Here is a 23016-nt window from a genome sequence, read left to right on the forward strand (position 1 = left end):
ATAATGATATCTTTTTTCGCACATGAATGAACTATACTAACTAAATTGACCAGATGTGAAAGCCATTAGAATGAGTCATTTTCATATTCTAAACAACTTATTTTTCTTTCTTAAAAAATTTTATTACGATATATTCATTGTACAGGGGGATTCATTGTGACAATTCCAAGTAGGCTTATATTGTACATTAGTTAGATCATACCCATCATCTCTCCCCCTAGACCCCCCTCCCATCCCACTTCAAACAATTGCAAGAAGCTTCATTGTTCTATTTCATATATATTTCATATATGAAGTCCATCAACCATATCTCTCACCTCATTTTTTTTGTTCACCCTTCCCTCTTCCATAAGTAACACACACACACACACACACACACACACACACACACACACACACTGAACCAATTTTACAGTCCCATCTTTCATTATTAATTCCTAGGTCAATGTTCAAAGGGGTTTCTCCATGTATCCCCATCATGAGTATACTTTACCTTGGTTTGTTCAACCCCTTTCATTACTCTCCCTTACCCTTTCCCTCCCCCTGCCCTGCTGTTTTTCAACAGCTTTCAGTACATATTGCTATATCTTCTGTCTTCACAGATGTTATGTTTTACAGTCTTATTACTGCACTATCATTCTCTCTTCCTTTCCCTCCTTTCCTGAGTTCCATAGAGTAGTTCCACTTTTATAAACATTTCCTACCTATTACAACTTATTTTTCAAATCCAAGGTTAGTCTAACTCAAAATTTTGCCTTCAGGTTTAGTTATCTGATGACATCTCTTTTCTTCTCAGGTCAAATTCACCAGCGCTGTGAAGCTTTCTGAAAGTGGGCCTGGGAGTGGAGTGGAAAATGGAAGAGAAGAGGAAGAGCACTTCTTCAAGCGTCTTGGTAAATGTCCTGAGGCCTAAGAATTCCATTCAGCTTTCATCTGCATTTGTTGAAATCAAATTATCTTTTTTCTTTTCTATTTCTGAAACCCTTTTTAGTTTTAAAAACATGGTCATTTCCTGTTTGCATTGCTTTTCATTTGTTTTTCATACGTGATTTTTACTACTATGTATAACTTCTTTATTATCAATTTGGTGGGATAGACATTTATGGAAACCTGACTAATTTCCTCCCTCTCTGATGGGTGCTGGGTTTGCAAAAAAATAAGACATAGCCTCTTCTGCTGTTCTAACCTTTATTAAAATCTGAGCTACAGAACCTTTCATCCACCCACCTGTCTATTTGGGAATTCTTCTTGTTACATTCCTGACAGGTGGCCGTCCACCCTCTGCACACTTCTGCTCAGGGGGAGTTTATAATTTTACAAAGCAATTTGATCCTGAGCTAGACAGCTTCAGTTGTTAGAAAATCTTTCCTTATAATCTGAAAATATATTTACCCATAAACTTGATTCATCTGTCCTAGTTACGACATCTGTAACAACACACATACAAACAGGCACACACGTTCACACACGTGCATACAACACTGCTTCCACATATTACTAATTTCCTGTTTTCTCTCTTGATCTCTTTTGGATAAATGCCTTTGGTTTCTTTAGTTCCATCACTATTTGAATTTCTTTTCCCTGTATACTCTAGTTAGATGATGTGCTTTACAAGATTCACAACTTCCAATGGAATGCAATGTACCATTTTGATATTAATTGATATTAATTATTATTAATTATTATTGATATTAATTATCTCTTTTAGAATTTGGCTAGGGCAAACATCAAACTTATTAATCTATGGTTTAATAACTCTTCCTAACTTGGTTTGTGGTTCAGTGGTGGATCCCTGGCATGTGTGAAGCCATGTGTTCAATCCCCCAACACCACAAAAACAAGCAAAAAAGTTCTCAAACATCTTCCTAACAACAAATGCCTTTGTCATTTTAGTCCCTTTACACTCCTCATAATTTTTCAAAGGCAATTTGTATAGTGGTCCAAGCCAGCAGTATTATAAATTCATTTTTGTTAGCTGGGCACCAGTGGCGCAGTCCTGTAATCCTGGATACTTGGGAGGCTGAAATAAGGAGGATCACAGTTCAAGGCCAGCTCAGGCAAATAGCTCACAAGACCCTAGCTCCTAAATAACCAGAGTAAAATGGACTGGAGGTATGGCTTGAGTGATAGAGCACCTGCTTTGCAAGTATGAAGCCCTGAGTTCAAACCCCTGCCAGCTTGTACTTTCCCATTTGTAGATATTCTCCTTGGTGGAAAAGATGGAAGCACAATTTAGTTGTTGACATTCCCTTTGATTCCTTTACATTTCATTCTTCAATTAATAAGCTAATATTTTACTTGTACTGTTTTTCCAAATATGTTACCATTACTATTTCTCATAAATGTTAGTTCATCCTGGATTTGTGTTTTTATACAGATTTTAGCCATTGTTTCATATATTCTTTATTTAATTCACAAACAGAAAAGATCTAACATAGAGTATTCATTGAGTCAGATTCCAGGATGAATTTATGTCAGCATACCAGAAATACAGTCTCTTTCTGCCTGTCTGGAGCACAAAACCATACTATCTGAATTAGTATCTGGCATATTTTATGTGCTTTTGACTGACAAGAGAATATAGTTTATAACACTATTCTTTTCCTATGTTTACTAACTTGTTAAAAATCACACAAATTCAGTGAGATAATTTCTTTGGACTCTGTTAGAAGACAAGTATCTCCAGTTGTTAAAAATGAATGAGAACAACATTGTCTGCTAATCTAAATACACTGTATTTTGCAACAACTAGTATCATTGCCCATGTGAACATAATTCTATGTTTGAGTCTGCCTTTCCTCCCTCCCTTCCTTTGTAATCTATGAGTACATCCTTACCCACCCATTTATTTTAACTATTTCATCTCCTTGTTTCTTAAAGTTGTTAAAGAAAATAAATGCCAAACCTTCTTACCCTCAATTTAAATGTAGTATCAGAACTTCATTGCGTTAAAACAAAATACCAATGAGATTTCTTTAAAATCTAAACATTTTTTCACCTATGAAAAATATGCCTGGTGAACATTGAATAGAACTCAAATGGCATATGGAGATCAACTTTTGCTTCTTTGTTTTCATATTCACTGAAAATATTTTGCTTTAGAAATCATGGTGGCTGGGCTGGTGGAATGGCTCAAATGGTAGAGTGCCTTCCTAGCAAGAGTGAAGCCCTGAGTTCAAACCCCAGTGCCAACAAAATAAGTAAATGAATAGTAATAAAAAGATAAGTAAATAAAAGAAATCATGGTGGCTATATTTATGGGAAGATATTTGAAGGACCAAAGAAATGAGTTTATTTGAACCGATGAACAAATTTATTGCACATTTCCTAGGAGCTCAGCTCTGGCATCACCTCCCTGGGAAATACTGTTTAAAGAATAGATTTTGTCATCTGAAACTTTGTGCCCATAAATATATATAATTATGATTTATCAATTAAAATAACATTTAAAAAGAAATATCAGACTTTGAAATGTTCCTTCTTGGATTTAGGCAGTTTATGGTAAATACACTCTATATAAGTTATACTTCATTAAACCTAATATAAAAATAAATGCTAAATAAATGCAACCAAGATGTATTGAGGCCCCCCTAAATCATTATAGGCAAGAAAATCATGTCTAAATTAAAAAATTGACAAAAAAGAGTACAGTTTACAGCCAAACTCTTTTAGCATGTCTTTAATATATAATATAGAATTCCTGCAGGGTACAATTTTATAATCAGTCTGTCATTATGATATGGGAGGAACCAATAAGTATAACATGTACAATGTTGCATTATTTCTCATCTTACTTAAGTCTTCCTAATATAATTGGTGCCTACAGTAGAATATAAAAGTCTGACCTCCTTCCACAGAAACTTTTTTTTTGTATGTGTGTAGTACTGAGGATTGAACTGAGGTTCTCCCACTAGCTAGGTAGGCACTCCAGCAGTTCAGCCATAACCCCAGTCCTTTATACTTCAGTTGTTTTTCCAGTAGGGTTTGGTGTTTCTTTGCCTGGGATGGCCTGGACCTCAATCCTTTACTTATCCCTCCTGCATAACTGGGATGACAGATACACACAACCATGCTTAGCTTGTTGGTTGAGATGGGGTCCTCGTAATTTCTTGCCCTGAACAGTGATTCTCCTGATCTTTGCCTCTGGAATAAACACTTGGGTATTTTAAAGATGCAATATGGCATAAAGTTAAGAGTACACTGGTCTGTAGGTCTGGTCATGAATCCTGACTCTTTATGTCCCTATTTTATGAATTTAAACTTCTCTCTAAATATTTTTGTCCTCTCTTTTTCCCATCCAAGTACTAACCAGGTCTGACCTGCTTAGATGGGATTAGGTGCATTCAAGGTGGTGAATCTATAAACTGTTCTCTCTCTCTCTTAACATATGTATGCATGCACACACATATTCTCTTTTTCAGTTATCTTTAAAAACCTATCTTATAGAGTTATTACAAAAAAGGAAATGAATTATTATAAGATTTATAAAATTATAAAATTTTATACAATTATGAAATGTTTCATAAAATATTTGGCACATACCAAATGCTTAGAAATGGTAGAAAATCTTATGTTGCCATATAAACAAAATAGAAAATTTCCATTGTAAATACTCTATTTACAGCATAATTCTTATGTCTGGGACTTGCAGAAACTTGCCAATCTCACCTGTAATAAGTGTTCATAATTTTGTGAAGCAAAGAGTATAAGTTCTCGCTGACAAAGATTGGTTTCCTCACTCTTCTCTTCACTATTTTACTTCTTAACTGCATTATTTCTGAAGTTCTTTTAGTCAAAATGACACTTCCTTTAGTAATGTTGAGTACATTTCTTTTGGAGTTAGTCATCTTGTCAGATGAAATGGCAGTGTTCTTATTCTTAATGCTTTCCTTAATAAAGTCATATTAACTGCTCATTTATAAATTATAAATTATTTATATTTATAAATTATATAAATGAGAATAGCTTTATTGGTCATCGTTCCTATCTCATGCATCACTCCTATTACAAAGTTGAGGCAGGTATCACCTAACAGTTAAATCTTAATTAGCTACTGGGTCCATCTTAAACTTGAAGTTTAAGAGTTTGTTAAATTTTATAATGTTTTAACAAATGAGACTCCTGTGGTATAGGTAACTATTAAAGGTCTATACATATATAAACGAGTAATGAAATGACATATAGCTATGGGAAATAATAGGAAGTTGCCCATGCAGGCAACATCAGTAATGCCACTGAGTAAACAGACCAACATTTTCAAAAGGAGATATCTGAAAATGTTTGCTCCTTGTCTGTACCTTTCTTTCCTATACCATTCAAGACCCTGTCTTTTGAATCTTTCTACCACATTCTTCTCTTGTGCATCAGATTATTTCAGACTCATGAGAAAGAATGTGGGCTTCATTTCAAAAAACATATTGAACATTGTAACCTTATATTAAAAAATGAAGTCAGACATGGTTGCACACATCTGTAAGCTCAGCACCTAGGAACTGGGGCAGGTAGGCCAGATGAGTTCAGGAGTTCAAGACCATCCTGGGCATAATAGCAACACTCTATCTCAAAAGAAAAAAAAATATATATATATATATAATAAAAGCCATAGAACGGTCATGAAATATTAAGGGTTTTTAAAAATGTGCTTAGGGTTAAAAAATAAGAATCAATCCTTTGTATTATTATTCTTAAGCTTAGACTTTGTGCACCAAAATTATTTGGATTCTTTATTAAAAATATACATAGCTCTCATTCCTATGGAATCAAAAATTTCTAGCAATAGGACTTGATGTAGCCAGGCTCTGGTGGCCCATACCTGTAATCCTAGCTACTCTGGAGACTGAGATAGGGAAGATCGTGGTTTGAGGCCAGCACAAGCAAATAGTTCACGAGGCCCCCATCTCCAAACTAACTACAGCAAATTTGACTGGAGGTATGACTCAAGTGGAAGATCATTTGCTTTGAAAGTCTGAAGCACTGAATTCAAACCTTAGTACCACCAAAAAAAAAAAAAAAAAAAAAAAGGACCTGATGTTCTGCATTTTGATATGCTCCAGACTGATCTCACTTGTAGTTATGTAGCAGTAAGAGGGGCAGGATCAAGGGATCCCAAACCTCTGCCCACAGTGCAAGGGCAGGTTGGCTGCATCGCAGGCTTCACAAGAATGAATTCTTACATCTCTTCTCCAGAAACTCTCATTCTGGAGATTTTGATGAAATTTAAGAACTTCTCAGGTAATTCTGATGCACAGCCATGTCAGGAAATTCTGGAATTAAATGATCAACCTCTAATTTCCTTTACAACTTCAATAGTTCGTGATTCTGTACATTACAATTGAGAAGAAGGTTTTGGGGGTTTTTTTCCCTTTTTCCATAATGCTGTGCTTCATATAAATTTACTGTATCTGATTTGAAATTGCAGTGACTGTATTTTCTATAAAAAGAGAAGTTTGTTGTTGATTACAAGAAGAATCATTTTAAATATACCAAGAGCTCTTAGTAGTGTTAAAAGACCTGGTAGGAAAATGAGCAGACCCTACACTTAAATAGTCAGATAAACTTTTAACTTTCATATGCCATGTGTCACAGATTGCCAAAAGTCAGGGTGAGTTCAAATCAAGCATTTGAGAGTGGGGAGGAGGAGAAGGAGTGGGAAAGAAAGTTTCAGACAGCATTATTGAAAATATACTGGTATACCTTTGAAACACCTTTTAAATTTGTGGTCCATTTCACTCTCATTCCTCCACAATGACACACATACTCTACAGGCTGCCACAGTTATGACGACCATCTTTCTCCCAACCAAGACGGTGGAAAAAACAAAAATGTGGTGAATCTTGGAGCAATCCGACAAGGCATGAAACGCTTTCAGTTTCTCTTAAACTGCTGCGAGCCGGGGACAATTCCGGATGCATCCATCCTGGCTGCCGCATTGGACCTAGTAAGTCTTTGGAAAAACGTTCCCACTCCTGTTTCAATTAATGCGATGAACAGAGGTGAGCATGCATCTCTCATCTCCACCCCAACTGCGGGCTTATGTCTTGAGTTTTCCCCACTCAGAATTAAGTGACAAAAGGGGGAAGAAAGGTGGTTTGGTGAGAGACTAAAGAAAGGAGGAAAAAGCTTAGTACACATGTCTTGGGAAGTAGAATGTGTTAGCATGATTCAAAGTACGTGACAGGGCTCTGGAGTCAGAGTGCCTGGTTTAAAGTCGTCCTGACATTTCTTAACAAGTGTAAAATCAGAGTAGGGGATAATAATGCTACCATACCTGCTGCTACCATACCTACCTCCTAAGTCTGGCGTGGGGTTAAATGAAACAGCTCTAGGGCTTTCATCACCGCCGGAAATGTAGTAACTACCCAATAAAGTAGTCCTATGATTGCCATGTGTCAGTCTTTGAAACTCTGAGTCTTGGTTTCATTATCTATCAATTAAAGAAAAAATTAGAAGCAAGGATCAACTGAAACGGATTGCACAGATGCTCTTTGAATATTTTATAGGGTGACACAAATGTAAGGCATTGAAACAAGTGAATATTGTTTAGAAAGCATTTTTGTTAGGTAAACCAATGCCACACGTGACTCTTGAACTCAGTCTCTTAATTTCCTTTATTTACTTTCCGGTTTTATAAACTTTTCATATGCTGTATAAACACGTAAACACTGGTACACAATGCCAAGTAAATACAAGAAATAAACGTCCCTTATTTTATCTCTAAAAACCAAAATAGGGTTCTTTTTAAATAACAAAAAACTAAGTTACCACAGGTCACTCTTATTTTACCTTGAAAAATCATCAGAGCCTTAGAATGAAATTAATGAAATGAATCTGCAATATTTGCAACTTTTGCTCTCAGGATATTTAGTGACAAATGAAGTGTGTGATTTCACTTAAGCCTAAAATATAAATATCTCTTATAATCACCCAAAATTATGAACTATCATTTAAAAATTTTAGTCAATTTCCCACTGTTGGATTTTGGCCTTTGCAAAAAAAATTTCAAATTTCAAACTGTGTATTGATGTATATATTATGGTGGATGTAAACAGTAAAGAACACAGGCATCCAGGAGAGCTGTGGCAATTAATCAATCAACCGGGGAGTGTGACAGAACACAGAGCCAGTCCCTTGATTTCTAGGTGACAGAGTGGGAACTAGCCTGTGCTCTTCCAGGTGTGCATGGTTGTTCTTAATCCCATCTTAATCTGCCCACAAAGGATCATATCAAAATAAATAAATGTAACAGTTCATAAGAAAAGGACAAGTAGTTAAATACTTAAAAATGAGTAAGTATATAAACAACCAGTTCATTGACAATACTGAGTGAATAAAGTATGCCTTGTCTTACTTCTACTTAGTCAATTTATGATTCAAAAATGCTCATTAAATATTCATAAATTCCTACCTTATAGCTATTGGATTTGGAATGATCAGAAAGTGTAGCTAAGGATATAAAATATCAGATGCCCCTGCACAGTGTTGGCAGTGAGCTGCAGATTTGATTAAGGAATGGAGGAAGTCATGGTCTAACAGGTGACGTGTGTGGGCAGAGATGGTGAATACAGTCTACAAACTAGGACTACAAGTCCTGAGTAGTTTGTAATTTGGGACTGTATGTGGTTGGGGATGGACATTTTTCTGCATATCAAATGTTCCAAGTGGTAAGAGCAGTAAAATTTAAAAGCCTAGAGTTGATGTGGTTTATGAGGTATGCAGCATTAATCATTTTCCAAGTTGTATGGCTGTGCCTATATTTTTTCACTCAATTTTAACAAGTTGAAATAAGATAATTTGTTATTACACTTTTCTTTAATCTTATTAGGCACTTTTATGAGAAATTTGATGCCTTGCTTGTCTAAGGCAAGCTGTGACTTCAGGATTAAGACAAAGAGGGACATGAAAAATGATGGGTAATAGTATTTGGGCAACTATTAGTCAAGTAAATACCTGATAAGAGTGTACAGATTGTGCATCACTCACTTGGAAAGGTCTGGCCTTTCAGAGGTACTGAGCTGAAATCTGCACATAAATACGTTTCATGTAATGGTAGGGACTCCATCCAGCAGCAACCTTCATCCCCACGTTTTCCCTAAGATAGGACGAAAGCTCTGAGAGCTAAGGTGAACTTGCTCAAGGTCATATAAATTAGTTGGTGCTAAAACTGGGATCAGAGCAGAATCTTCTGATTCCATTCAGGACTATTTTAGCAACACCATATGCTTTCTCTGTCAAAAAGATTATTTAAATAAATCAGAATGACATCTCTGTATGCATAGAAAATATACTTAAGTTTTGTGGTTTTCTGTAATAATGAAGATTGTGAAAAAAATTTTATTGTTCAAAAAGCATTTGATTCTTTAAAAATGTTGCTTACCATGTGAATGCATGATGGGCTCATAATAGAAAATACAGGAGATTTTTCAGCTTTAAAGATTCACACCACACATTCTCTAAACCAGTGATGCTTAACATTTGGAGACATAAACTCTTTTAAAATTGGATGAAAGTTATAGAAATTCTCCCAAGAAAAGCACTCTTATAGACTTACAGAACAGAAAGTGTAGTTAAGGTTATAAGCCATCAGACACCCCTACACAGAAAATTGATCGACTCCCCCCAAAACCCATCCATGAAACCAGAAATGTTAAGACCTCCACTTCAATAAATGTATTATCACTAGAAGCAAAGAGAGTCTTTTACCAACTAATTGCAATTAATTTATCGATATTCACTGATGATATAAAAGCAAAAAGAAACCTCTCATAGTTGCTTCCTACATGGAAAGCTTTCAGGATTTATGTACAATATGAGAGAAACAAAGGCTTATCACAGTAACACATGTAGGTATTAAAAATTTTATTATTAAAAAATAATCCCAGTGGAACAAATTAATACTGGCTTCTGAATGGAGACTCTTTTAGGAGGAACATTAATGGACTTTCAAGTGTTTCATTTTTTTTCATTCTCATCACAATAGTGAGAATTTTTTAAAGATTCTAGCTAATGAAAATATCATTAAGATACACAGCATAAAATAAGTATATTTTAAGGAAAAATACCTAAAAGTCACATATACATGACACACCATAAAAAATAGAGCATTCCAGGTTTTTTTAAGACCACTTTTTTCCCTTACCTAATCTCAGTCCCCTATCTCCCAGAGCACTCTCTCCACTGAACATTATTTGAGTCCTTCCTGGATTCCTTTATTTTACTATTGAGTATGTAACCCTGAGAATGCATTGTTTAGTTCTGCCTGATTTTGAAATTAATTCATGTGCATTCCTTTTTGTTCAATATTGACTTTCTTTTTGATACATTCAGTGTTAATATGTGAATTTTCATTGAGCGCTATTCATTGGTTTAAACATGACACAATTTATACATCCATTCTATGTAACACAGAAATCAAAATTTTGGAAAATTTTGAACAATGCCACCATAAATGTTACTTCATATGGGTCTTGATTCATAGTAGTTTCTTAAATGCACCGAGGAATTAATTTAGTGAGCCATAATTTTTTATATGATGCCAAAGGGTGTTTAATTATAACACCCTTGTAGTTGCAACTACAATTTCATAAGGTGCAAACAGTATAATGAAATCTCATGTTGCTCTGTATTCTTACCAATGCTTGTATTGTTCAACCTTCACCTGGTACATTAAAGCAACAAACTTTAATCTATTTTCAATCTACAGTTTGAGATGTCTTTTTATAGGGTTACTTACCATTACTAATTGACTTTAATAAGAAATTCCATTTATGTCTTTGTTCTTTTATTACAGGATTCTTTTATTAAATTTAAGACTATTGATAACATCAGTACTAATCCTTTTAATGTTTTTTTTTACATTGCATCACCTCCCAGTTTGTGGCTTGTTTTTTTTCTTGTGATGTATTTTAATAAAGAGAAAATTTTTAACTTAAAATAATTTTATTCAGCCAGGCACCAGTGTCTCATGCTTGTAATTCTAGCTAACTTGGAAGACTGATATTGGGAGAATTGTGCTGTATGGCCAGCCTTGGCAAAAAGTTCAGGAGATCCCATCTCAAACAATAGCTGGGTCTATCATCCCAGCTATGTGGGAGGCTATCAGGAAGACCATAGTTCCAGGCCAGCCTGGGCAAAAAGTTCATAAGACCCCCATCTCAACAGAAAAAGGTGGACATGGTGGTCCATGCCTGTCATCCCAGCTTCAGCAGGAGGATCACAGTTCAGGCAGGCCTGTGCAAAAAGTGAGACCCTATCTCCAAAGTAACCAGAGCAAAAAGGGCTGGAACTGTGGTTCAAGCTGTAGAGTGCCTGCTTCCCAAGCACAAAGTTCTGAGTTCAAACCTCAGTATCCCCTCCCCCCAAAAAAATCACCTTTTAATTCATCTATATTTTCCTTTATGACTAGCACTGTTTTATGTCTTTTGAAGAGATTTCAAGGTAATAAAGATATTACTATAATTTCCTCTGAAAGCTTTAAAGCTTACTATCATACTAAAGTCATTAACTAAAATGTGCTATGTAAACAGTATGAGATAGGAATTCTCTTTATTTTCTTTTTATATGGCAAAATAATGTTCCTAGCACAATATATTGACTAACTTTCCTTTCTGTGAGGTGCAGTGCCATCTTAATCATAAGTCAGGTGTTTATATAATTCCAGGTTCTGACTACAGCATTCCACATTCGTTCTGAGTAATCTGCTCTCTCCTAATAGTTAGAACTTTGAACATCACCTAGTCTGTTCTTGGCTCTTTGCTCTTCCATGTGAATTTTATAATTAGTTTGACAAACTCCATGGAAAAAATCCTTTGATTTATTCTTGGAGTTGCATTGAGTCTACAGACAAATTTAGAGGTAATTGAAATTCAAATTGAAATTCAGATCTGAATTGATTATTCAGAAGTTTTATTTCTTCCTGAAATCATTTAAGTCATTTAGAATTTTCAGCAATTTGTCGATCTCACCTGTATTTTTATAATTGTTGGCATAAAATTAGTCAGCATGTTGTATTAGTTGCTAACCTTGCAGCATCTGTAGTTACTTTATTTTTTTATTTCTAAAATTATTTCCATATTCTCAATTAGGCTCACCAGACACTTGTCAATTTCATTGGTTTTTACATTTTTATGTGTCATATCTTTCTTCTTTAATTATTAAGTAGATTTCCTAGCTCATTAATTTTCCTTTCGCTTTTCTAAACTAAGGATTTAGCTATTATTTTTCCTCTAAGTACTACTCTAAGTGCATGCCTTAAATTTTGATGAGTAGTAATTTTGCATCATTTTATCTATATACTTTCAAATTTCCTCAGTGATTTTCATTTTGAACCATGGGTCAATTAGATATATTTGTTTCAAATTATAAATTGTAGGGTTTGTTAGGTATCAACTTATTACTCATTTCTAACTTCACTTTTAGATGCCAGTTCTTTTGAATTTCATTTATTTTTTTAATGGAAACAATTATACATGTTATGGGGTACAGTGTGGTACTTTGACATGTGTATACATTGTGTAATGATAAGGTCAAAGTAATTAGAATATCCATCCCCTTAAAAATTAATTATTTCTTTGTGTTGAACTTGGTTTATGACCTAGAACATTATCAGTTTTCAGAAATGTCCCATGTGTGGTTGAAAAGAATATGTATTCTCCAGTTATTGAGTACAGTAATATATATGATCTACAAATATAAATATATTGTAGATATATGATAAAACTTGCTAATTGAGTTATTCAAATCTTCTACATCCTTTGTTCCTCACTGTTTGATTTGTGAATTACTAAGTTAGTAATGTCTGAGAAAGATTTTACATATATATAAAATCTTATACTTTTATATACTTATATGTACATAGGTGTGTGTAGGGATCCAACCCATGGCTTCACACCCACTAGGCAAGGCCATTGCCACTGAGTATACCTACCCAGCTTCAGAAGCACAATTTTTATATTATTTATATATAGGGTTTGGAAGTGTTACATGTTTCTGGTAATTTGAATCTTTTATCAATATTGAGTGGCCCAGTTTATTCCAGCAATGCTTTCTACCTTAAGATATATTTCTTTCTGATACTAATATAGCTACAAGAGTTTCACTAAGTTAGTGTTGGTCTGGTAAGTTGTTTTGACAATTCTTTACTTTCAAGCTTTCTACACTTTTGTGTCATATAAAAGATATGTTTAATATTTTTATAGAATTTTGACATTTTTTTCCTAGGAAGTTTAGACCATTTACACAGTAAGTGATTACTGTTATATATTGACTCACTTCTGTCATCTTTTTTCTATTTGTCACATTTTATTTTGTCTGTATTCTTGTTTCCATTTCATGTCTTTTTCTTTTCTTTTCTTTCTTTCTTTTTTTTTTTTTTTGCCATACTGTAGTTTGACCTCAAGGTCTGCCTACCACTTTTGAGGTAGGCCCTCTACAATGATCCATCCACTTACAGCCTCAAACATAGCTGGGACCTCAGGCACATGTCACCAGACCTGGCTTATTTGTTGAGATGGGGTCCTCCTAACTTTTTGCCCTGGGTGGCTTGGAAGTGCTATCCTCCTGCCCTCAGCCTCTTAAGCAGCTGGGATTATATAGTCATAAGCCACCCAGCAAAATTTATATTTTTTTTTCTCTCAAAAAATAAGAGGATTTAACCTGAAAGGTTATTTATGATTGAGTTCTGACTTTGTTAAACATTCACAAATTAGACATCATTTTTACTGCTTTTTTTTTTTTTTTTTTTTAGGAAAACAGGCTTTAAATTTCCTCAAAATTTATCTCGTTGTTCACTATTTTTCTTGACTCTTGGATATTTTTTGTAAGATTATTTACCTTCTAAAACATATTTTTCAGAAGAGTCTTTCATGACAATCATTTGGAATTAATCTCTTAGCTATAGTTTTGGGGTTTTTTTTGTTGTTGTTATTGTTGTTTATGTGTTTGGTGGTACTAGGGTTTGAACTCAGGGCTTCACACTTGTTAGAACTGATTCTCTACCACATGAGCCAACCTGCTAGCCCAACAGTTTTTTGAAAATGTCCTTACTTTAATGTCAACTTGAAGATGCTTTTGCTAAAATTGTATAGACACACTGACATTTTTTTTCTATACTTCAAAAATATCCTATTCTTTTCTGGCTTAATTAGCATTCCTTAAATTAGTCCCCTGTCCCACTCCAGTTGCCTTAAATATCTTCCTTTTATTATTGATATTTGCAGTTTAACTAAAGTATTAATGGCATGTTTCTTTTTTATTTGAGGTATATTAGACTCCTGAATGAAGTAGTTGGCATATTATATCTGTTCTGGACATTCTTAACTATTAACTCTTCGATATTGTGTTCACATCTTCTCTAATCTTTCCTTTTAGGAATTGAAACTAATAATTTCATTTTATCCTCTTTGTTTACCCCTATTTCACATTTTTCTTCTTTTTCTGTATATATATTATATCCTGAGAAATTTTCTCACATATCTCTTCCATTTCACTTTTTCTCTTTTCAACTGTATCTGCTACCATGGTTCTTGATCATGGGCAATGTTGCCCACCAGTGGATATTTGGAATATCTGGAAAATTTTGGGGTTGTCCTAACCTGACAATTGCTACTAACATTTAGTGAGCAGATACTGAAGATGCTGAAAAATAACCCATAAAACATAGTGTACCACCCACAAAAAACATTATGATCTTCCCAATAGTTATTTGATCAATAGTATTAGATCAGAAAAATCTGATCTAATCTGTCTGTTGAGCTTTAAATTTCAAGTACAGTCCTACATTTTTATTTGTAGAAGTTCCATTTTATTCTTGTTTTAAAAACTGCCTGGTTGATTTTGACAATCTCAATTGCTTCAGCATACTTTCAATACCCACATTAGTTTTTAAATGCATTTGATATACCCTGATTCCAGTAACTGCAGAATTCGTGAATTTGACATTCTGCAGTTTGCTATTTCTGCAGACTCTTGCTTATAGTGGCTTGTTTTCTTTTGTATTTCTAATGGGAGGTTCCTCCTTAGAGCTTTATCTATGGAAATTCCTAAATCTTATGTTAAAAGCAGCATTGCTCAGTGGACCAACAGCATCCGCAACACCTGTGAACTTGCAAGAAATGCAATTTCAGACCTGAACCAGATCTACAGGATCAGAATCTCTGCAGATGGAGCCAAGGAATCTATCTCACCATTTTCCCAAGTGACTATATGCTCAATGTAAAGGTTTGATAAGTACTGTGATGCATTATGTTCTAAAATATTTAGGATTTCTACTTCTTTTGTCAAACATCTGGAAACATTACTAGCCTAAAGTCACTTTTAATCTACTTTGGGGGATCTGTGGGGAAGATAAAAGTCACGTCCATTCTTGCCCCAAACTTGTATGACAATGTGAGGCTTTGGGTAAGAGTTTCTATAATAGACTTTTTCCCTCTCCCCACCCCCTTATGTTCTTCCTGGAGCCAAGCTTAGTCAGGTAGGCCAACTTTTATGAAGAAGATTATTTTTTCTCATTCCCTCCACTAAGTATGGCTCCTACCTGTTATCCCGCTTGGGTTTAGATGTCTCACTTGTGGTCTACTAAAAATTCATGCCATTGCTGCTCTATAGTCAGCAGAAACCCGCAGGGCAAATATTCCTATGCTAGTTCATCCCACCTCCACCTCAGAGTTACACTTCCTTGTCATTTCTACTCTTTGAAGATCTCCTATCTCACCTTACAAACAAAAGAAAGCCAAAATAAGGTATTTGGGAGATACTTTATCCAGCATTTTTAGGTGTTCTAAATCAAAACAACTTTGGCTTTGCACCTAATCCATCACACTGTCAGCAACAGACAAGCTCATTTTTTTTAAAACATACCCCAAGCATGACCATGATATGAGCAAGCGTTAAAACGACTAGCCATCCAGACTATGTGCTGCACATTAGTGCCTGCATCCAGCCTGTCCACAGCTACTGTAGAAATGGTCAGCGGCAGAGGCAGGGACAGACCATCAACTTAGAAGTCTGTTACTTAATGATCTCAGTCAGGCAGAGAATTCAATGCAAGCTAAGTAATAAATACTGACTCACAAGCATATGCCCTCTAGCAAAGAAGGTTCCAATACATACTGAGAGCCACAATAACTGCTTATTCCCATTGGTTTTAAATAAACAGATATCTTGCACCAGCAGGAACTTTATATTTTATCATAAGGCAATAAGACATTATGTAATTCCCCAAGGACCAAGATAAAATATTCAGTCTTTAAAAACAGTTAGTTCCTGTTCAATGTTATATGAGTTTTTGGGATCAGTCAAGGTTTCTTCTCACATAAGAAGCTCGGATATAGTCCCTCAGGGAAAGGAATGGATTGCAATTATACCCTTCAATTAGCCATCATATCTTGGTAACAATATTTTCTAGGTCCCCAGGCAAAAGAAAGCACAGCTGTTTGGATTAGTATTCCAATTCTCTGCTTCACTTTCATAAGGGAAACATTCAATATACATAACAATCTTATAAAATTCAGGGGAGAATGTCAAAGAAAATCAGGGGAAGTAGTCAGAAGCTTGAAGTTTTCTTGTTGCAGAAAGGTAGAGAAATCCAGACTGCATAACGGCACGTTCATGATTTCTTTCTTACAACTTTGACTAAACAACTCTGTACCCATTGCAGAGAACACCTTCTATAAGATCAGGTGAACCATACAAAATTGCTGACACTCAACTATTTTTGATGTAGAAATTCTATATGGTTCAACCTAATATTTTTCTTTCCCAGTTAAAATTTATTCTTGCTTATCTGTGAACTATGAAGTTATGATGTAATGGAATAGAAGCAGTTGTGTGTCATTACAGTGTCTAAAAAAGGTGACCTTAACATATAGGTTAACAAGAAAGAAGAAACTAATACTTCTACTTTTCTTTCAGAATCACCAGCTACATTTTATGTGGCATGCCAGTGGTGTCAAATTTTGTTAATTGTTCACCTGTAATTGTGCTTCTGATACTCTGGTTCTTTTCAGCCATGCAGCATTCTTCTGCTTCATTTTCTCCATTTGTGCTGTTTTTCTCTGTGATGTGAATCCATCCTTATCCATTATGTCATGCCTCCATCTTTCGCTGCTTCTGCAGATTTCACTGAGCCATAAGAGGTAAGCTCCATCAGAAGAGGGAAAAATTGACTTGACTTTATGCCCAGGAAGAATCTTCTGTCCCAGATATTCCATGACCCTACCCCTAAAGTCAACATTTTCCAAACTGCACTTTGAAAAGAACTCATGAAAAAATTCATTGCAATCAACTCTATACAAGATGTCTTGAATGCTATTGTGCACACATTTATGAGGTCAGGCCTTGTTGCTAAGTATCTTCTGCTAGAATGTACAGTAGTATTCTTAGCTCCTTACCTCAACATCTTTCTCAATATCTTGTACAGTAATATACTCAGCAAAATACCCCAGAAATCAGCATAATTCACTGCTGTCTTGAATATAGGATTCTCAAGTCTGTTTCCACCCACCAGGATCATGAAGGTTATTACAAAAAAGACAATATTTGCACCAAGTGTAATGTTAATGTAAGCCATGACATTTCCAAATGGTATTGCGTTTGGCTATTTACATGGATCAAAATCATCAGATTGTTAACCTTTTCCTTAATACTATGCTGCAGAGTTGCTGGGAATTATTTTCATATCAGTGTCAATTCCATTTCCAAGCTTAGATCCAAATTCCCAGGGCCAATAACTATATACTGGTAACATTTGATTTTTATCATGAGAAGTTTTTGAGAGCAGAGAATTGAAATTGCTTTTCCTTCAAAAATGCCTCGAGCTTCCTAAGCAACCTCATATAACATTCATCTACAGATTGTCATGCTCCCCACTGCCACCTAATAGGAGCAATGAAAGATCCTCTACCCCACACACTTGGCCTAGGTTTGGTTTTGCTCTAATTAATCCTGCAGGAGCCCATGTTCACAACGTGATGTTATTTTAGCAGTGTTCTATTTTCCTACCATTAGGCATTGAATTCACATTGCTTTATATTGAGAATGCTTCGTAATGGGACAAGCTAAAAATAAATTTGCATTGCTTGCCCTGCCCCCAGGCTGGCATTCACTTTCAGAGACAGATTTTTCCAGACTTAGACTAGAACATCTGACATGCTTAGTAAATAAATAATTAATACAAGAAAGGGTGTACATATAGTCTGTACAGAGTGGCGCCACAATATTCATGAGTTTGATGCAGAGAGTCATCTGCATCTCTGTAATGTAAAATTTACCATCCTTGTGACCTGTTTCCAAGTCTTAGCTCCCACACAGCTCATGACAGATTTTTATCATTTGTCTCAATCTTATGTTGATGATAGTCTCAATAGTATTCAGCCTTTTCACATAGATTAACTTTTTGTGTTACAGCAATGTGCAATGTGCTTTGTAAACTTAAGTACCTGCATAAATATATTTCTTACTGGAATTCTTGATGACTGCATTTAAGACTTAGACAATGAGGAAATGCTTCTCAGGTTAATTTACTTGAGTCATCCAGTGTTTGAGTTACTGTGGTACTCTAAAGTGTGAAGTAACCAGCGTTGTGAGAAGGATCTGGGGATTAAAGCAGGCTTCTCAGAGGAGGTAACCACTCTGAATCATAAAGGTGAGAATTTTCTAGGGATGGAAAAGGAGTTTAAAGGCCCAGCAAGTTATGGAAGCAACACATGAAGAGATATGAGATGTCATATTTGGGAGACTGCAATTAGTTTGATCTAACTGAATTATAGAGCACTTGAGATGGGAACAAAAAGGGAGATAAATCCAGGCACAAAGGCTGAGTATCTTTATTCTTTATTCATTATGTGATTGAGGTGGATAGAACCTGTAATAGATTTTAAATAGAAAAAAGAATGTGTTTGTATCTGCACTTTTTTAAGGTTACATAGTACTGATGTCCTATTTTAAAATAATTTCTACCTACATTCTAGAAATCATCTTTGACTGCGATTTATGAGTATAATTATGGCAGTGTAGACATCAAAGAGGAATAAGCGCATGGCTGAGCATGAAGGATCCTATGTGTTCCCCCGCTCTCAGCTACTGATAGTGGGAAAATTATACCTCATTTTTTAAATCCTAAAATGAAGATAGTATTTCTAGATCACAGAGTTGTTACATATTATAATTTATAAAAGTTAAGTAACACATAATTCTCTCTATACATTAACCCTTATTTTAAAATCGCAAACAAATGTTGCATGAAATTATAAAAATAACTTCAATTTGAAAATCTGTTTTTACTAAGTAAATAGGGTTATTAAGTAACCTTAGGTGATGAATTTAAAAAAACATGGCACAAGACAACATACCCATTAATACTTGGTCTGTTTTTCTTATGACCTATTAATCTTTTCATGGGAAACGCCATACTCCTTCCTTAACTTTTCCTTTTTTATTTTTTAAAAATCTTTTAAAAGTTCAGTAGAATATCTCATTTTTTTCCAGTTTCTGGTTATGAACTAAAAGCTGTTTCTTTTATTTTTCCAACCGTATCTTGACAAAATTGAACCATATTTTTATTTCCTGAAGAAATGTTCACTTATTAATTAAATAGTAATTAATTAAATAGTGTTAAATAATACTATTCTCACTTATTAAATAATTTCCACTTTGTCAACCATTTTCAACTAAAATGATTCATTAAACAGGAAAAGAAAAAAAAAAAACTCAACAAAATCTTCCCTTTTTTATCTAGCCAAAATGAGCAGGAGGCAAATTTACCTCTTTGAAATACATGAATGGTTATAGATACCAGACTATTGTTGGTGCAACATTACAACACCCTTGTCTAAATAAGACTAGTTCCAGAAATGAAAAATTTGTTTACTAGCTGTTAAAATTGTAGGTTAAAAAAATTCCTCACATTTAAAAACTTATTTTAAAAAATCTCTCTCATTTTCACATTCAAATCCAAGTTGCCCTTAAATACCCAAAACAGAAATATGTAATTACTTGAGATTCCTGAGAAGGAAAAAGTAGCACAGAGACCTGCTTACAATGTCTAATTCTTCGCTATCCAAACTTGACTTGATGACTTCATTTTGCAGGTTTCCCATTGCTGTGCTGACACCACTCTGGGAAGTATGACCAAGCTAAATCAAGCTATGGAGGCTAAAATTGACTGAAAGTGCATCGTGATTCCCCTTAAGATCACTTTAAACATATTATTTCTTAATCCCATGTTTTCTGTTTTGTTTTGTTTTGTTTCCCTTATCAAACCTACTCAGGAAGCCCCTGTGGTGGCCCGAGCAGCCTTGTTTCTGGAATGTGCCCGCTTTGTTCACCGCTGCAATCGTGGCAACTGGCCCGAGTGGATGAAAGGGCACCATGTGAACATCACCAAGAAAGGCCTTTCCCGGGGTCGGTCTCCCATCGTGGGCAACAAGCGGAACCAGAAGCTGCAGTGGAATGCTGCCAAGCTCTTTTACCAATGGGGAGACGTGAGCTCTTGATTTTCTTCTATAAAATTTAGGCGCTTGAGTGCAGTAGACAAGTTTTTTTATTGTGTTTGTTTCAGAGACATTTTATTGAGTGCCCGTTATGAACCAGGCACTAAATGAACCAGTTTGGGGAAAACATTCATTTAATCTTCCCCAAAACTCTATGAGGTAGATATTACTATCTGTGTTTTACAGTTAAAAAAAAAAAAAGACTGAAGTTTATACAGTCAAGGGACTTGTCAGAGTTTACATATGAAGTACATGGAAGAACCAGTGTTCCAACCCCATGTTGGATTGTAAAGCCATGCTTTTAATTGCTGTATGCACAAATCATCTTTGTGAAAATCATTGTTATAATTTTTAAATATTTACATCCTTGCTTCAATTTGTATTTTCCAGGACATGATTGCTCTACCTCCTCTTAGTTACCTAAAAGCTTTTGAAAATGACCACACACACACACACACACACACACACATACTCACACACATACAAGCATGGATGTATGAATGAATCTTCTTTATTAATTCTAAAAAAAAATAGGCCCTTAAAATAATTCTGACTTCTTCACCTAGGGGGAGAAAGTGAGAAATAAAAAGAAATTCAGGAAGACTGAGTGCTTTCTGCTAATTGTAGACATAAAACCTCAAACACACACATAAAAGGCTCTGTATGTTCTCGTTCCTAAAAGAGTACTTGGAGTTACTGCTACAATTCCCTTACTAATTCAACTGAATTGAATTATCTACTGAAGGGCCCACTAACTCAGGATAATCTTATAGTTTTACTCACATCTCTTTTAAAAAGTAATTCAAAAGGCATGAATTGTGTCTAGTTTATGGGTGGTCTGTCTATAAGAATGAATTTATTCATCTCTCCCTCTTTTGTTTGTTGTCCTGTGAATTTTCTTTCTTATCTAAACACATCCTGTGTAAAAAAAAACATAAAAGATATACTTCATAAATATCAGATATAACTCATTAAGGCTACTGTTGACAGCCAGGACTTGGCATTGCCTTTTTGAGGCTTCTGTTGCACAGTATATATGTGACAAAGCATGATTTCTCCCACGTGATATCCATGTTTTTTAATCATTGAGCTAAGTGACATGATCCACTACACTTGTCATATATTTAATTATGTTTGGAGTTAACAGCATTAGATACAAGAGTTTATACAAGGCAAGCAGTATAAGTGACTGAATATCATGAGATACATAGATACACAGAATCACAGGAGCACAAAGAATACAAACCCACCTTGTCCTAGATGCAGAGCTCCAATAAAGTCTCTTTTCCTGAGAGATATTAATTCTCCCCTAAATTTGCTTCATGAGTAGCTGTGCTAATAAAAATCTTAGAGGCATATGCACCACAGTGGATAAAGTATGGAATTTAGAAAAGAAACATAACTGTGGGGACAGAGGAGAGGACAGAAGTTGGCTGTTCTTAACGCAACCTCAAAGATGGTACCTTTAAATAATTTGTAAATCATATGTTTACATGATAATTAAGGTACTATAAAAAGATGTTAGAAGCAGAAATATGAAAGCAAGATTGTGGGAAGGTAGGGCAGGTGGATGCAGGGTATGCTAATTTGGTTCTGTGCTCTTCTTTCAACCAACTGTGCAGGAATCTCTCACCAGGTCCATCTGATGCCCCAATTCCCAGTATCACAGGTTTCTGAATGTTACAACCTGCTCACTCCTCTGGTTAAAAGATAGTCAAGTTATAGCCCAAGCTTTCCCAATAAACACTTGCAAAACTCAGTCTATCACTTTCTTAGTGATCTTTTTATAAACATAGTGAATGTATTTTCTAATTACCATACCTCATGGATGCCATTTCATGACTATGGTAACATCAGGGATGAATTTTTTCTAGCAGAGACTAAAACTGCTGCTCTTAAAGTAAAGCAATTAGATGGCAATTTTAGGTCACCAAATGACAGAGAACAAGTGAAGAATTGTTCTTATTCCCAGTGCCATTTATTTTCTATCTAAAACCATTTGGCCCTCTGCTGGGGAAGTCTTCCTAACAGAAGACTAATTAGTTTTGAACACACCTCTCAGGGAAATTAGAGACAGTAGTGTTTTTCTTCAATTGTCCAATTCCTTTAAGTGCAGGGTGTTTCACCCCTTCAATTATTTATTTTCAGACAAAACATGATAGTCAATCATAGATAACTAACATTACTTTTGCTTCATTTGAAACGGTGTTGCTAGAAAGATCCTTCTTTTTCTTTGTAATAACATTAAATAGCACATAAGAATGCTTTTGGAGTTTTCTTTTTTTTTCTTTAATGATACTAGGGTTTGAACTCAGGGCTTCATGCTTGCTAGGCAGATGCTCCACCACTTGAACCAGCTTGAAATGTCTGCCAGCTGAGATTTCTTGTAGGAAGTTATAAATAATAAACATATTAACTGTATATGCATAACTTATCATTCAGTGGACAATGCCCAGAGACCTTATGACTGAAGGAAAAAAGACAGCTATAATACAATGCCAATCCCATTTATAGTACTCAATGTAATAAAAAA

The 23016-nt window shown here is 35.0% G+C and overlaps 1 protein-coding gene across 5 annotated transcripts in view; it reads left to right on the forward strand.

The window, feature by feature from the left end:
• The window catches only part of Unc80 (unc-80 homolog, NALCN channel complex subunit), a 201098-nt gene that overhangs the window by 54586 nt on the left and 123496 nt on the right, over positions 1–23016 (forward strand). For all 5 annotated transcript variants that reach the window (XM_074071616.1, XM_074071619.1, XM_074071617.1 and 2 more), the window contains exons 21-23: positions 797–893; positions 6765–6937; positions 20262–20474. In XM_074071616.1, coding sequence (XP_073927717.1) covers positions 797–893; positions 6765–6937; positions 20262–20474 — 483 coding nt within the window. The remainder of the gene's footprint in view (positions 1–796; positions 894–6764; positions 6938–20261; positions 20475–23016) is intronic.

This window comes from Castor canadensis, chromosome 4 (assembly GCF_047511655.1).
Source record: "Castor canadensis chromosome 4, mCasCan1.hap1v2, whole genome shotgun sequence".
NCBI lineage: Eukaryota > Metazoa > Chordata > Mammalia > Rodentia > Castoridae > Castor > Castor canadensis.